The 18,033-nt window shown below is 42.5% G+C and overlaps 1 protein-coding gene across 1 annotated transcript in view; it reads left to right on the forward strand.

Annotated features, from left to right (window-relative positions):
- Positions 1 to 9,338: 9,338 nt before the first annotated feature.
- Positions 9,339 to 18,033, forward strand: part of Ptchd1 (patched domain containing 1) — a 55,415-nt gene continuing 46,720 nt past the window's right edge. The window contains exon 1 of the mRNA XM_047537823.1: positions 9,339 to 9,952. Coding sequence (XP_047393779.1) covers positions 9,602 to 9,952 — 351 coding nt within the window. The 5' untranslated portion in view covers positions 9,339 to 9,601. The remainder of the gene's footprint in view (positions 9,953 to 18,033) is intronic.

Raw genomic sequence — 18,033 nt, forward strand, 5'->3', positions numbered from 1 at the left:
TCTTGGTAGAATCCAGACAAGGACTGCAGAAGTTTTGCCATCTGCAAAAAGAGTGGGTTGAATTATATCAGCAAACACTTTGGGTTCCATAACAATATTTTTGTTGGTCCACAGAATTTCTCTAAGGAATATCAAGATCAGAAATGAATCCAAACCCTGAAAAACTGATTAATGAAAAGGCTGCAATATTGCTACTTTATGATACTTTTAAATAATTAGCAAATACAGAAATAGCATTAAATTGTTTATAATATTCCTAGCACATTATGTTATCTGCTAAAGATGTTTTTGACACATTATGATATCCATCAAGGCATTTTACAAAAGGAGTCAAGTGACTTTCTTTTTAAAAGCAAAAATATTGATGGGAAAAACATGGGTTTTGATATCAAATAATCCTGGGTTCTATTTATACTTCCACTGTAGTATAACCCTGGATTAATCTCTTTAATCCTTAAATTTTCTCTCCTTAAAATGGGTTTAACATTAGTCCACAGAGCAATTTTACAAATTACATAGAATAAGATACTTGAAAGTGCCTAGAGCTAAACTTGGTGCATAAAATGCATAAAATGTCTCTTATGTGAAAAAAATGCATAAAATGTTATTTTCTCCTTTTTCTATCACTTCTGTAAATTTTCAGCACAATTACTCCTACAATGTATGAAATTACATATTTTTGTCATTTCTAGCATTTTGCTTTAAATCTTTCCCTCCCCAAATGTATCACAAGTGCATAAAGAATTGGGCATAATTTGAAATATGATCATATTGGATTAGTAGTCCATCAATTTAAATTTATTTCCATTTTAACTGATCTGACTTTTTTAAAAAAAGAGTATCAGTTCATGGATTATATTTGTTTATATAGCCTGTTTAGCTCTAAAATCTCTCTAGAACAAACTTGGAAGTGATAGAAGCTGGAAAGGGAAGGAGTAGTTAGGTTTAATCAGATCTGTTCATGGTGCTGAAAGTGAATAATGTATTTAAGCTTTCCTCATGTAGATGAAATGGAGGGAAAACTAGTTTGACTTTTAATGAAAACCTGAATTACACTTCGTTTGCTATTAAGTGACATTACTCAGGTATCCTCCCAAATAAGTAGTAATCATCCTCTTTGACCAAGTTCAAAATCTTAGGATCATTCCAAAGAAAAGAAGGGTACCTCCACCAGCCTAGGTCACTGATCAAAAGGCTATCAAAAGTCTGATGTGTGCTGAAATATAATCCCTGCCCACTCACTTGAGTTATAGATTAGTTTTTAAATGCATGTGTACTTCACTGTTTTCAATGTACCCAGTATCTCAAACTCTTCTTTGTAAAATATGTATAACCCAATGTCCCACCAGCCCAGTTTAGTGAAAAGATGCTCATTTATAATTAGTAACATTCATTTGCACATTAAAATATGTCCCCCACCTGCTTTACAGCCCAAATTTCTCATGCAGATTAATACATATTTTGAATATGTGAAATCAGAAATGTTAACTTAATATTTTATCACCTATCACTGGTTCCAATAAAATGACCTTTACCCTTTTTTATTGGTTCTTTTCAGTTATACATAATATTAGGATTCATTTTGACATGATTGTAAAAGTATGGAATATAATTTGCTCTAATTCAGTCACCAGTACTTCCCCTTCCCCTCACCTCATTCCTCCCCGTTCCCTTCCCTCTTCTATACTAATTTTTCTGCTATTTTTTGTTTTTTATTTTAGTTGGTGTCTTGTGAATATACATGATGGTAAGATTCACTGTGGTATATTCATATATGTACATAGAAAATTAGGTCAGATTCATTCCACTGTTCTTCCTTTATCCTATCCCCTTCTCCCTCTCACTCAGTCCCCTTCAGCTACTCCACTGATATGTCTTCCATTTTGATGGAATTCCATTACCCTTCTCTCTCTCTCTCTCTCTCTCTCTCTCTCTCTCTCACACACACACACACATACACACACACACACACACACACACACACACACACACACCAACCTTTATTTTGGAGTAGTTTCTGCATATCAAACATTTGACCTTCGACTTTCTGAGTCTGACTGATTTTACTTAGTAAGATAGTCTCGAGTTCTGCCAGCAAATGCCATAATTTTGTTCTTCTTTATGGCTGAGTAAAACTCCATTGTGCATATATACCACATTTTCTTTATCCATTCATCTGTTGAAGGACACCTAGGTTGGTTCCACAGTTTGGCTATTGTGAATTGTGATGCTATAGCATTGATGTGGCTGTAACCCTATAGTATGCCAAGTTTACTTCTTTTGGATAAATTCTGAGGAGTGGGATAGCTCAGTGATATGGTGGTTCCATTCCTAGTGTTTTGAGGAATCCCCATACTGTTTTCCAGAGTGATTGCACTAATTTGCTATACCACCAACAATGTATGAGTGTACATTTTCCCCCAATTCTTTCTTTGTAAAATATGTCTAAATCAATGTCTCATTCATCCCAGTTTAATGAAAAGATGCTCATTTATAATTAGCAACATTCATTTGCATATTAAAATGTGCACCCCACCCATCTTTACAGGGCAAATTTATTATGAAAATTAACACACATTTGGAATATGTGAAATCAGAACTATTAACTTCTTCCTTAATTTATCACCTACCTTTGGTTCTGATAAAATGATTTTAAAAACCATTTGCCTGAATGTGACAACATCCTTAACCTTCTTGGGCATTTATGTATTTTACTCCAATAAGCCATCAACATGTATTTACTCAAGTTTGCTCTGCACCATATCCTGGTATTGAGAGTCTGAAGGTGGAATCAAAAGTTCAAGGTAAGGTTCTCTGCTACTAGGAAATTAAAATGTTGTTAAGAGAATGGAAAAAATATATGATGTTATATGTGAAATACTAGATAACAAAGAAGCTCAAAACAGCAAGCAAGATGCTAGCTCTAGGTTAAAAGTATCCTAAGACCAGAGACCAAACAGATATCATCTATTATTATCTATGCCTTTTTATGTGTGTGTATGCAGGCTTGCAGTGCTGGGCATCAAACCCAGTGCCTCCTGCATGATAGGCGAGTGCTCTACCACTGTACTACAACCCCAGAGCCATCTATGGCATAGATGAGCCTATACACACTGGTTGGATGGGGCCTCTTCTCTATTTGCCTTACACAGGTTCATGTTTTAATTATTTTTATATTTAATTAACCCCATTAGACTGCAAATTTCTTGAGAGAAAGGAATCTCTTGTTCAATTTCTCCTCATCTTTAACCACAGTAGGAACTTGCTCACTGAAATACTTCAAATGAACTGGGCATGGTGGCAAATGCCTATAATCCCAACTACCTGAAGGGTCAAGATCAGAGAATGACAAGTTCAAGGCCAGCCTGGGAAACTCAGTGAGACCCTGTATCAAAAATAAAGTTAAAAGGGCTGGGGATATAGCTCAGTATTAGAGCACTTGCCTAGTACACAGGAAGTCTTGTGTTCAATCCCCACTACTGCAAAAAAAATTGAAATAGTTCAAATAAAATTGCTCAATAGAGTTAAATTAATGAATGTTGGTTGCAGCAGTCTAAGAAGTCTGATTAGATATAAGGGCTGGAATTTTATAAGAATCCTGAAGTATGGAAGGATTTTGAAAAATGAAGAGAAGGCAAGGTCATATTTTTTGTTAGTAGAAAGAAGCAAAGCAAAGGTTTGGACCTGGTAATCTCAACCCATCAGTGGCATTGTGAGCACAGACACCCAAATAGTGTGTGTCAAAATATTTTCCTCTGGACCAATGCATAAAATAGCCCTCAGTCCTGAGTCCTATGTTTATTCAGGACAATGACTCTGCATGATTTTTTTCCTTTGGTTATCATGGATTATTCTTTTAGAAGACCCGTGATGACACTGAGAGTGTGCTGAGTTGACAAAACATCCAGAAAAACATAGGTGTAAAATTAACATACTTTTAGGCAACAATCATCTATATATAATAATATGTTTCTTCCTCTTAAACAGACAATTATGTCTTGCCACACATTCTTTCTTTCTTCAACTGCAAGTTTAAACTATCTTTAGAAGTTTTCCTTGGGGCACCATCTTTGGGGAGTACAGTGTTGCTCTATATAAAACACTTTCTTGGTTAAAACAAGGATGAGATGCAATAGATACTTCATGAAGACCTCCCCACTTATAGCAACTCCAATATTTTCAAGGAAAGCTTCCATTCTCCAAGAAATCTTACCTAGATATTTAAGGATGGCAAAACACTCTCCATTTAGTAATAGATAGGTGTTATTGAGATTGGGATGGTATAAAATAATGACAAACACATTATATTGAGTACCACCCTTAATGATTATGTGATTTGCATTATCCTGCTATGCAAAGAGATTTCATGGTTGACATAGAAATATTTAGATTTAAGATATATGCAGGAAAATATTTTGCTGTTTCTCAGGCAGAAAACAGTGGTATAATTGAAATCTAATGTTAGGCACATTTGCTAGATGAGAGCAGACCCTTGTTTTGAATCTTTATCAAACCAAATGACCTTTTCTCCTGAATCTCTCACCATGTTCAATCACTACAGCATCTCTGAGCAAGTCTAAGCCAACAGAATGATTCCAAATGTAACATATCAGAGAAATCTCTGTGAAGTGGGACAAATTCAGTATTTTATTGAAGAATTTAATCCCTGAAAAGGAATGTCCTTGTCTCTTCCAATTTAACAATAATTAGAAAGGCATCTTTTAGGAGTATACTACTTAAAATATGAATATTTGACCCTATAAAAGATAGAGGTGCAGTCAGAGATTTATGTGCAGGATGTTCAGCTCAGTATTATTTAGAATAGTAAAATTTACAAGAAAACAAATGTCCAATAATACAAGTTAAACTAATTAAGGTTCAGCCATATGATGGAATTCTACATAGCCATTAAAATCTTTTATAGCAATATTAACTGATATAAGAAAATTCTCATAACTTTAATGAGAAAAAAATGGTTACCAAACAGAATGTTATGATCCTCTTTTAGAAAAAGAAGAGTGTAAACATTGTATATACATGGTTAATGTCAAAGACTGTCAGGACCACACCAATAGTTGACCATGCTGGGTTTATTTTTCATTGCCTTGAGGGAGAACACCCATCATGGAGAATTAAGGGGCATTTTAACAAGAAATGGTTGGAAAGAATATAGGTTTGTATTAAGTGGTTTGGGGAAAGGTTTAAGTTGGTGGGCCTTATTCTAGATCGGATGCCATCAGCAAAGAGAGAGAGTTTATGATTTGGGGGTTTTAGTAAATCTTTATCTAGAAGGAGAAAAGACCAGAACAAGACTAAAGATGTAACTTAAAAAAAAAAAAAAGACCAAATTAGTTACTTACATTAGCCAGGATAAGTACCTGCTGGGCCATTTTTGTGGTTTGGACAAGATTCATGTTTTCTCTGGGTTCAGACATGATTATGAAGTACTCCTCATTTGCCTTAATCCATCACAGTTATGGAATGCCCTTATCTGACATTAATCTTTTGGGAAATGGTTTATGGTCAACAAGAGAATGCCAAAGTTTAGTTTGTGAGTGCTAACCCAAGGCCCAGCTGATTAAACCAGATCATGTCTTGGATGTTAGGGACTGGCTTTCTTTTCACACACATATAAAAAGAAGACTAGAATTATAATGAATAGCATTTATTAGATGTTTATAATATTCTAGGTGCTGTTTTAAGTGCTTTACATCTTCTATTTAAATCATCACAACTCTGATGGGTAGATGCTATTGTTATTTCCATTTTCCAGAAAAGAAAACAGTGGTATGAAGGGATGAATCTACTCACCTGATGCCTCACATATAGTAAAGCAAAAATTCAACTCAGTGGCTATAGAAACAATACCTATATTATACTGCTTATGTACACAAGTAATTATTAACAGAAGTTACCCTTCAAAGGTGGTAGGTACACTGGGATTCAGCTGTTTTTGTTTTCTTCTTGTTATTTTCTAAATTATCTTACGTTAATATTAATTAATTTTTAATCAGAAAAAGTAATAATTTATTAATGAACTGATGAAAGCTCTTTTCCTGATGTCATTGTCCCAAATTCAAACCCAAGTCTTTGGTGGTGGCAGTACTCCCTCCCCTGAAAGTATGAATGAAAGGAGAAGAAAAATAGTAAGTAGACAACTTTTCCCTCCCTCTCTCATTCTCATTCTTTTCCCCTCTCTCCCCTCTCCTCTCTCCAATTTAGACAAAACTAACTGCATTGCCGGCAATAAAAGATAAAAGGTGGCAAAAGCTCCATTCTCAAGAGATTCTCCCTGAATCAAAACAGGCAAGGTGGAAGTTCCCCCCAAATATACATAATGACAGTTAGGAATGGAATTGGAAGGAGTAGAAGACAAAGTCTTGGTCTCAAAGGAAAGGCCCTTTATGTGTGGGAGAACAACACTCCCACCCCTGCCAGCTGAGCAATGCTGAATTTCTTCTGCACTAAAATGCAGCCCAGGCACTGAGAGAGGACACTCCTGCTCTTCAGCCTGCATAAGGGTTGACATTAAAAGGCCAGAAATTCTAGGGATGAGGTAGAACCAAGGCTGGGAGGGAATCACTTGGAAGGAAAAAGACTTCGGAATGAAAAAAGCTCCGCCAAAATGTTAAAGGTTCCCAAGCAGACCTATGAGTTGCTTTCCTTTCTCTTACTTTTGTCTCTGCGCTGGGATTAGTGCACATGAAACAACCCGTTCATTCTATGCTCAGAGACCGATTTTAGGCCTCTTGATAGGTGCCCACCCACTAGCTGCCATTGGCAGTCGAAAAGAGCTGGGCTCACATTATTTCCCACTGCTACCCCTAGCTCCAGCCCTTACATCTTTTCATCTGCCCAGGCTGAGAGCCACGGGGCATCCACCCTACCATTTAGCACCTCTGCTACTCAATGCTGGGTAGTTTCCCAAAGCGCGTGCCCTAACAGTCACTTGCGCTCGCCTCACCGCTTGCAGGGGCACAAGTCAATGAGGCTTTTCCCTCCGCGATCATCGTGAATCAGCAAAGCGCTGCAGAGCAGCGGCGTCTCAGGAAGCAGAAATTAAGATGCTGGGGGAAGGGTACAAATGGAGTGTGGCAGGGGAATTTCTAACCCCTTTCAGTGTGTCCCTCCTGAGGATGGCAATACGGGGCTGAGCAGGGAACTGTTGGCTGGAAGCTGCTGGACTTTGGTGTCCTGGGGAGCATTCAAAATCAGAGAGCCGGGTGCGGAAGAGCAGAGAAAGTGGATGAGAGTAGGGTGGAAGGGCCAAGGTAGCGCAGGCCGGGTAGGGAGAGTGCCCCCGGAGTGGGCAGCGCAGCAGTTGCAGGTGCTGCTGAAGGAATGTAGGGAACAGGGTTTGGTATGGAGGAAGGGAGAAGAGGATCAAAAAGGGAGGATTTCCCAGCCTGCGACTTCCTGTTTCCAACGTGCAAGTTCCCAAGTTCAGTTTGAGAAGTGCAGGGCTGCGTGGCGTTGGGGAGTCTGGGATGCAAGCCTTACAGAAATGCCTCTCTGAGTCGCGTTCCCCCACGGTGTCTGTCAGGCTCGCGCTCGCTCGCGCTCTTTCTCTTTCTCTCTCTCTCTCTACCCACCCCCCGCTTCCTTCTTTCCTTTTCCTCCTTCCGTCCCTATCCCCTCTTCCTACAGCTTTGATTAATATGCAAGTCCATGCTCAGTAGTGCGGGCCACACTCCAGGGGCCGCGCCTCCTGCCGCTGCCACCTCCCACTCGACCCTTGGCATTGGGAGACCAAACAGAAGCAACCAGAGGCGTGGGATGAGAAGGCTGAGAGCTTGGAGCGCAGAGCCTGAGGACCCCTCCTTGAGTCCTTGTCCCTACCCCACCCCCAATCGGATAGGGCGCCTCAATGACCCAGTCTCGGGGATCTGGCTCTGTCTGCTTTGCAGTGGATCGACCCAGGGGTTTGAAGCGCGCAAAGAAATGCGCTAAATTGTACCTGTGCGTGGCCGTTCCCGCCGCCGCAGGTCTATCTCGGGCTGAAGCCGGCGCCCGCCTTCTTGGGGAATTCTCCCGAGGGGGAGTGCGAGGGGAACCACAGTGGCTGCCTGCTGGCTCACTGCTGGTGCGCACACGCACACGCCCAACTTTGCCAAGCCGTCCGCGCCCCCCGGGCTCCCCCGCGCCCCCTGCGGCTCGACACTCTCGGAGACCTGTATCTCTCCAGGTCTGACATGAGGCTTTCCTCCACACACGCAAACCCTCCCGTGTGGAGGAGGAGAGGGCGGGGTGAGGCAGAAAAGGGGCTCATTGCTACACACTCCCTGACCAGACCAGCATTTCTCAAACACTCTATACCCGCAGGGGCGCCCGCGCCAGCCCCACCACTCCAGGTCCCCCAGACCTGCCAGTGACGACAGAGGGAGGAGGAGGAAGAGGAGGAGGAGGAGGAGGAGGAGGAGGAGGAGGCGGCGGCGGCGGCAGGGCGGAGAGCCCAGAGCCCAGGAACCCTGGCGACAGACGGTTCAACCGACCGACTGTCATTCAGCACTTTTATTACTGGGGAACTGGGTGGGAAGGTGTGGTGGTGGGGGGTTGGGGGCCGCTTGCAAGTAGAACTGCCCACTCTGGAGCGACCCTAAATTAGGGCGCAGGAAAAAGATTCTTCACGGACACATGTGGGCATTTGGGGTGGACGTGCTCCAGATGCACACCCGGACCCTCTGGTCTCGCCTAAGCTGCAGTGTTGGGGTTTCTTGCTTGGCTCTTACTTGAGAGGAGGCGTGATTTCCACGCTTGAGCGTCTTTGCTCCCCACCCCCTCTCAACACCAGCCAGTGCGCGCCACCACCTGAGCCAGGCGAGAGCCAGGGCGCACGCAGTCTTCAGCTTGCTCCCTTCTGCCTCCGGGGAGACTTGGCTCCAAGCGGGTCTGCCCGACGCACCACCCCACCCCCGTCCCCCGCAAAGGGAGAACTCTTTACTTTTTGTTTGGAAAATCCGGGCCATTTCTTTATTTATCTCCGGGTCTCCCTGGAGGAGGGCAAGGGAGGGGAGGGTAAGCGTGGCGGGCCGGGCCGGGGGAGGGGAGCTCAGGGAGGGGAGGGGACTGGGTGTAGCCTGGAATTCTCTGTCCTCGTGTTCCTAGGCTGGCGCGCAGAGTCTCCTGGCGATAGCGCCGCCGCCGCTCCCCGCGCCACCCCGTCGTTGGCTTCGGGGGTCGGGTGAGTGGGGTCATGACGCGCCGCTGGGGCTACCCTGTGCCCCGCCCGCGCTGAAAAGAGACGCGGTTGCGCCGCCCGGAGCCCCCCGGGCGGGAAGGCGGCGGGGGTTGGGGAGGGCGCACAGGATAGGGCGGGGTGGGGGCGGCTCGGAGGCCTCCAGGCTGGGGGGCTCTCCGGGCGGGCGCGGCCGCGGGCAGGAGGGCGTGTCTCCAGCCCGAGGGGACCCTCCAGAGGCGCGGCGCGGGACTCCCCGATGGTGGTGCCGCGGCTCCAGGAGAGCTCAGGGTCTTGCCTCCGCCGCCGCCGCCGCCGTCGCCGCCGCCGAGGGCGCCACCACCACCGCCGCCGCCGCCGCCGCCGCCGCCCGAGCCCGCGCCGAGCGTGCGCCTCGCCCTCCTCCCGCGCCCGCTCTGCTCTAGGATGCTGCGGCAGGTTCTGCACAGGGGCTTGAGGACGTGTTTCTCCCGGCTCGGCCACTTCATTGCCAGTCACCCGGTCTTCTTCGCCTCGGCGCCGGTGCTCATCTCCATCCTGCTCGGCGCCAGCTTCAGCCGCTACCAGGTCGAAGAAAGCGTGGAGCACCTGCTGGCGCCCCAACACAGCCTAGCCAAGATCGAGCGCAACCTCGTCAACAGCCTCTTCCCGGTCAACCGCTCCAAGCACCGGCTCTACTCGGACCTGCAGACCCCTGGGCGCTACGGCCGGGTCATCGTCACCTCCTTCCAGAAAGCGAACATGCTGGACCAGCATCACACGGACCTGATCTTAAAGGTGAGAGGGGGACTGGTGCAGGCAGCCTCCACTGGCGCCACTGGCGCGGCAAGGCTGGCTCTGCGCGGGGTCCCAGCTGAGAGCGCCGCCTCTCCTATCCCAGGTGGTTGGTGCAGGGGCTCCCCTGCACTGCGTGCCCCAGGGCGGCCTCTTGGAGCCTACCAGCGTACCCGATAGGTAGCGTCTAGGTCCGGGCCCGGCCCTACCCGCACTGCCTCAGCGGCCACCCCACAGCTGCTGCAACAGTTGGGGCGGCGGCGGCAGCCAAGGTGCTGTGGTCGGTGCGCTTGTTTTGGTCGCAGCGGGCTTGGGGGGCAGGGAGGCTTTGGGGTAACTGGGCCAAGGAACAGCTGAACGAACGAGAAGACATTCAAAAAAGTCTTCCTACTTGACAACAAAATAGTCTGTTTGATGGCGGGGGGTGGGATGGGATTTAGAGACACCTCTCCCCTATCCTCAGTTTCTTTCTTTTTTCTTTTTTCTCCTTCCCTCTAGTCCCTGAAGTGTTTTGGGAAAGGCTGCTGGAGGGGGATTGGGAGGGGCAGAGAAATTTGAAGCGGGATGGTGAGAAAATGCCTCCCACCCAGAAAAAAAGTGCGGTCCTTGGTGAGGACGGGAGCTGCCCTGCTGCCCTCTCCTCCTGAAGCAAGGTAGCCATATCTATATCTGAGGGTAGGAAATTATATTTGTAATTCGCAGTTATTTCATTTTTCACAATAGCTCCTCTCCTCTGAAATGCAAAAACTTCCTTGGGAAAAGAGAGAAACAATGATCTACTTGTATTTGGGTGCATTTGAGCGTCGGGTCGGAGTGAGGGGCACAGCCAGAAGGCTGAGGGTAGAAGCCAGGTTATGTGGCTCTGAAAAGAACTCAGGAAACTGAGCAGCTGGTTAGAGGGTGACACAGAAATCCGTTGTGCCTTCAGCCTGAGGTGGGAATCTAATGTGAAAAGTAAGGTTAATAGTGGTAACTTTCAAGAAGTTCCAAAGAAAAACAGAGGAGTAGCACTATATATGGAAAAATAGAAACCTTGAGAGAGAAAAGTCAAAACAGGTGAGAATATTCCATCTGAATCCCTGGGGATTGTGAGGTTTGTTTACTTCAGGTTCTCCTCTGGGGAGGGCAGATAGGAACCAGTCCCAGCTGTGATGGAAGATGCTGGTTTCGTGTGAGTCTGTGGTCCAGATCTGGGACTAGAAGACAGTTAGAATTTTAGTCCACTTATCCCAAGGAGAGACTGCTAGTGAACCTAGGGGACACTATCTTCCTCTTTTCTTCTCCAGGTAACTGTTTATCCCTAAGAGAAAAGCTAATTTTCCTCTATCATTTCCTTCCTCTATTTGTTAACACATTATCAGTCAGCAATTAGTAGAGAGGAGAATCTGGCTGGGGACTCCATGGAATTAGGACCTTCCACATTGAGCGGTTCCTGATATTTTTAATGGCACACAAATCATCACACATACTCACTTAATGCAGAACCTTATTAACATTAATCTGAGATGTTTGCTTTTCTCATGATGATACTTTCAATATCAAAGTGGGTTTTTTCAGTACTTCTGTGAACATATTTTGACACACAGATAAATACTGCTCCAAATGCTCTCCCAAGAAATATGTAGTAGATTCATCAGAAGCCTGAGGAAACTGTAATTTAGCCAGTTCTGACAGTTGGAAATGCCCCATTTTTTGATAGATGGTCTACTAAGTGATGTTTCTCTTTGCATTTTTTCCCTAAGGGGATGTTTCTATTGGCTTTTTTCCCCCCTAACAAACCATCACGTCACTGTGACAGGCAGTCACCAGTTACATTCATTCTCAAGGTTAATGAGACATCAACAGGCACATCAAATCTTTTTCAACTGGATTCTTTCTCCCTATTTCATTTTGATAAGTTTAGGACAGAAAGGCTTATTATAAGAGAAGGTTGAAACTAGAGAGAGCGAAGCTGGCTTTGCCTCCATGTATAAAGGGCAACTTTAAAAGACAGTGGTCAAGTCTGTGGACCGTTATAAGAAATGAGGTGGGTTTTTTATGTTCTAGATGTCTGGCTAAAATCAAAACCAAGGCAAATAGCAATCAGAACTCAATTCTAGCTGATGGCTCTGTGGTCAAACAAGATCATACAGCTTATAAAAATGCATACTTATGAACCCTAGGGAACTGCCTTCAAAATATGCATTTTTCTTTCTACATCCAACCCCTATTTTTGGTAGGTATAGAGCAAGGGGATAGGAAAATGGACCTTCAGTAGTCATGGTAATGTAAAGTGTGGGAGTAAGCACTTATTTTTTTCTCTTTTCTTTCCATTTGGAGACATGGTGACTTGTCCTTTACAAAAAGTGTTAGGAGTGAAAGAGTCATTGCTACTGCATTACTAGTGTTATTCTGAAACTTTGTTGCTGGCATCAAGGATAGCATCAACAGTTAACACTACACAAAACCCAGCAGTTTCTGACTGTTTTGTGGCATCACATTTGAAATAAAATGAAATGGTCAAAACATAAGCAGGGCTTGGGAGCTTTCTCAGGACTACCAAACTGGAGGAAGTAACTTGTAGGGCTGTGTAGGATATTTCAAGTATAATGTTCTTCTCCTTATAATGTTTTGGGGTGGAATCAAAGGAGATCCTTCTTGGGATATTAGTGCAGCTACTTGATGACTTAAATAGACTAAGGGGAAGTAATGACAGAAAATGAAAAAACAGGTTGACCTTTTAAAAATGTAATTGAGAATATCAGAAAAAAATCTAGTTTTGAAAATTCTAATGATCTGGTTCAAAGGTGTGTTCTCAAATTTGTTCAACGACACAATTATCATACTCTGATTTTGCAATCTAGAATTTGATCTCACACTGTGAGGGAGTCACTCTCCCTAGCAATGGTTTCCTCTGAAGGGTTCAGAGCAAATATATAATTTTGGGCAAACGTGGATGAAACCTGATGGTGCCCATAAGGGCTGAACTATTAATTTCTGAACCATTTTAATTAAGTGTTGATCGTCAAAGTCTTCATTTCACTAGAAAATTTAATTTAGCTCATTATGTTTTTAACAGAAAATCTGCAGTTTTCATCTCATAGCAAATTTCAGAGTAGGACCTCAAAAGCTTCATGGATTTTTTTTTCACAATTACCTGAAATGAAGTACAAAAAGATAGCATTCATAATTGATCTTGGCTATAACCAAGACAATATTTGATTTATTCCATAATCATATATAGAGAGTGAAGAATTGGTATAGCTAATTCCTTATGATAATATTATCACCTTTATATTACTTGATAGGTATATTTAAATGTAATATACTGGAAAAAGTGTCATCATCTCATTTTATAGATGAGAAAAGTGTTCCCTAGTAGTTAACTGACTTATCCATGGAAAAAACACAAGGACAGAACCAGGACAGGGACACAAGCCTATTGCTTTTTTCATGATAATTTTCTGCCTTCCATATGGTAAACTACTTGAATGATTTAAAATGTACATTTTGCTACCCAAGTGAAATATATTTGACCAAAGTCTTATATCCCATCCCACACTGTGGTTCTAACAGTGATCATTGGATGATAAGGACATTTTCTTGGCTGATTTTGTCTAATATCGATGAAATTCTACACATAGAAATTCCAGATGCCACTGTAGTTGTGGCTCAGTGGTAGAGCACTTGCCTAGCAAATATGAGGCACTGGGTTTGATCCTCAGCACCAGATAAAAATAAATAAATAAAGGTATTGTGTCCATCTACAACAAAACATATTTTTAAAAAAGAAATTCCAGATGCCCAAAGCAAAGCATTAGATATTTGTAATTAGCTATATACAAGACAGAAAGATAGAATAGTTACTGGGAAAAAAATCACTGGATGATTGAACATAGCTGTTTCCTGTAGGAGTGTTTTTCATTGGCAGGGTCCAGGTGGATTCAAGTGTAGTGTATGACAAAGTCCCTGGCACATAGTAACCAGTCAATAATATTTGTTTAATGGACCTTCCCTAGTTTACTTAGACATATATGTGAAGATTAAATAAAATTCTCTAGAAACTTCTTTAAAATATATTTTCAAAGTGACGTTTTTATTTTTACAATTTTTTGGGCAGCATCTAGGCTTCTTTTTCCAAGACACCATTTTCCATTCCTTAATAATAACCTCTATAGTCATATCAAAACATATTTTGGTTTTAAAACTGGGTAGGAGCATTTCCTTTGTACAATGGTCTTCTTCGGAGGAACCTCATAGGATGTTTACTCCCAAACCAAGGGAATCTTATTAAGGAATCTCATTTTGTTCAAATATCAAGTCTGTTTTATTTAACTCCTTTATGTTTAAATACATTAAATAGAATTAAATTGCAAACAAGGTTAATAGAATTTAACCTGGAGTTATTTAATTCAGGCTTTCCAAGTAGGGCAGCATAACTGCTAGCTCAAGGTTCACAAAGACCTGGTAGCTAGATCAAGATCCCAGTTTTTCCAAATATTGTCTCAACACTTTCAATCATTATGGGATTCATCATTTCTTCCTTTACAAGCTAAGTTCAGTACCTTAGCAATTTAGGGAGACCCTGTCTCAAAATAAAAAAATGCAAAGGGCTGGGAATGGGACTCAGTGGTAAAGAGCCCCTGGGTTCAATTCCCAGTACAAAAAAAAAACAAAAAACTAAGTTCAGCAAATTCAAACCTAGTTTGAGCTTAAACGTTTTTACATTTTTAAAATATTGTTTAAAAACAAAAAAAGAAGAAGGCTATGCAAGAGGGTCTGTAGGTGACTCACAGAGCCTAAAATATTTTACTATCTGGTTCTTTGCATACAAACTTCTTATGCCATTTTCCAAAATTTCATTGCTGGAGCCATTTCAGGATTTTAGTACTGATAAATTAACCTGGAAGGCAGTAGTTCTCAGCTGGGGTGGGGTCACTTTGCAATGCCTGAAGATGATTTTTGGTTGTCACAATGGTGGTAATAAGGCAGACTGTACTACTGGCATCTAGTGGGAAGAGGTTAGAGATGCTGCTGAATATGCTGTAGTGCACAGCACAGCCCCCAGAACAAAGAATGATCTGGTCCCAAATATCAGTAGTGCCAAGGTGGAAAAATCCTTCTTTTGTGTTTGTTTTTATTAGGATTTTTTCAGCTATGCCGATTATGTAAAATAAAAAAATGCCAAAGAGAAATAACCATCTAAAATCTTATAGAACTTTGGGGACAAATATTACAACCTCTGAGATGATGCTGCCTTGGCCAATTAGGCAGACACCAGATTTTCCAATGTAATCTTCCCCAAGATGCAGTAATCTTGCTCCCTCTGTAACTCTTGTCCTTATGGTTTAAATCCTGCTGGCTATAGAAGAACCCAAGAAACTGAATGCAGTCTAACTACCTGGATGGCAAAGCTGCTGAATTGACACTGGCCTTTAAGACTTGTCAGTTAGCAGAGTGCCCATTATTAGCACACCTAAACACTCAATCTGTAGCGGTTGCCCACTTAAGCCAGGATTCTTCTAAGAATTTAGAAGACTCTACTGTGAATGGTGACCTGTCAAGGGGGAAGAAGGCAATACTTTGTTGCCAATCCAGCTGCTTTGCTTTTCTGAGTGTAAAAGGACAAAAGAAGAGCTTGCATCCAAGGAACATGTTATCAAAGAACCTTGGGTTTTGAAGGCACCTTAAAGGTCATTTCTGCAGACATTGATGCAGGAATCTGTTCTTAGTATCTGAGGGTGCTTTGTCTGATGACAGGTGCTATGATGCCTTGGGCAGTCCAGTCTCTTCTGTGAGTTATTCAAGTGGCAGATACTCTTTTTAAAAAGATTGAGCCCAGACCTGAAAGGGCAGCAATTGTGCATTTGCCCAGCCAGTCAATTGCTTTTTACACTTTATTTTTGCACTTAGGGGAAAATTAAGATGAGATTGAGGTCACTTTTCAGTCTCTTTTCATTTCATAGGAAGTATGTCCAAATAACCTAAGTACATTCTAGTGTTGCCTGACATTTAAGTACTTTTCATTTGTGTGACTAAGTATCTCAAATGCCCACCTCACTTATCTCATTTAGATTTGAGGATCAATCTTTTACTTTCCCCATGCAGGTAAGCTTTTGGGACAAACACTGGTTATTCATCTAAACTGAAATTTCAGTATAAAGCCACAACAGGAAGCCCAGTTTTTTTAATGACTCATAGTCTCTCTATAGATGTCATTCTAGAGTTAGGAAAGGATGATTATTTTTTAAGTGGACATAAACTCTAAACCTCTTAGGATTCACCAGACCTACAAATCTCAAAGAACAGTTCAGCATTAACTGGCAACACCTTATGATAAATAAGAAAAGGAGAAGTAAGCTAACAGGATTTATTTGTTTTCTTCCTGAGAGGTTGCAGCATCCCTTGGCACAGGAGCTAGGGCACTGTGAGATACTGGTGAGCTGATCAACTTTGAATTGTGGGATGTGCCATCTGGTACCTGACTTTGGGGCCCAGTATGAGACCTAAGTGATACTTGAGATAGGCTTAAAGCAGACTTTGAAGTCACCTGCTTGGTAGCACATCACAGCAAGCAGGCCTGTCTGCAGCACCACCTGTGTCTCTACCACATACCCAGAAGGCCACAGAACTACTGAGGAATCTTGCCAGACTGATTTAATGACCAGCAGGGGAGGTGAGTAATCTCTAACCTTTAAAAGACAGGGGAAAAAAAGGAAATCAACATCAGTTGTTATTTCATATGGGAAGCCTGCATAATATGTCATAACATGTCATGCCTTCAACTTCAGAATTCATTTTTTTAACAAAAGGAGGTGATAAGGGAATAGAGAAGCTATTTTTTATCTTGGTCTCTAAGCAATTCTCTTGAGAATATTGTTTCCAGTATTTTAGAAGAAACCCATTGTTAGGACTTCCACTTTTCGTGAGCACCAAGTGCAGTCAAGATGATTTTTTTGAGTGTAAAGCAGTTATCTTGGGAGGTAATATCAGAAAATGCTGATAAAAAAGTGGGGAACTACAATAGGGAGTGGCAATTAGTCAAACAGGAAAGAAATATCAAGCAAGTGTCCACTGTGGGCATCTAGGGCTCGTTCTCAGTGGGACTCTGGAAAACACTGTAGAACATGTGTCTAAGAAATCCCAACTTGTGGGTGATGAAGCTGGTTATTTCTCAACTCCAGTCTATGTGGCTGCCTGTGATGGCAATAAATTACTGGCATTTCCATATGCTGAATTAGTCCCTGTGACTGATTTTTTTTTTTCAGATTCAGGAAGAGCACTACAAGTGCTTGCAGTAAGTAACCTTGGCACGTAGAAGTGAGTGTGAACTGAGAGGATATGGGTGGGACCCTAAGAACATCTGTCTTAAGGGTTCAAATCTGGCCAGAGTTATACCTTTAGGAATTTAGGGCCCAGTTCCAAAAGGATATCCATCCTGAACTAGATGTCCATGATCCCATCTCCATGAAGTTTATAAGCATAACTGTTTAGTCATTTTTGAGAAACAACTGGATGCTGGTAAAATTTATTCCAAACACATCCTAGATGGTGGTTTTAGATGCCAAACCTCCACATTGAGAGGCATGTCCACTCTTTAGGAATAAAGAAGTCTGCATGCCCGCATCTCATAGTCCCCATACTCACACACACACTGTTGGTGTTCTCCCTAGAAATGGACCCCCCTCCATTTAAGGTCCAAATCACATGCTTATTACTTATGAGGCTTTCTCAGATTCATGTCTTCTCTTTCCTAAATCTACCTGGCTTGCACTTGTGTCCACATTCTTTAATGCTTAACTGTAGACCAATATATATAATTTGCTATACTGTCATGCTATAGTTTCTCTTGAGCAAGATCACAAATTCTTCAAGGATAGGAACAATGTCTGACACTGCCAGATCTCTCCTAGAGCCTAGCATAATGTGGAGTGTGCAGCAGGTGCTTAATAAATTGTTGCTGGTTGATGGCCTAGAGGATGGGAAATGTGTTCTCCTTCCCTATTGATTTTTTGGGTCAAATAAATTTTTTGCCTGGTAGCATGAACACATGATTTCTTCAGATCTATCTTCATTTTTCATCCTTGACAAATCTTGGTTTCAAA

The sequence above is a fragment of the Sciurus carolinensis genome, unplaced genomic scaffold (assembly GCF_902686445.1).
Source record: "Sciurus carolinensis unplaced genomic scaffold, mSciCar1.2, whole genome shotgun sequence".
NCBI classification, from domain to species: Eukaryota; Metazoa; Chordata; class Mammalia; order Rodentia; family Sciuridae; genus Sciurus; species Sciurus carolinensis.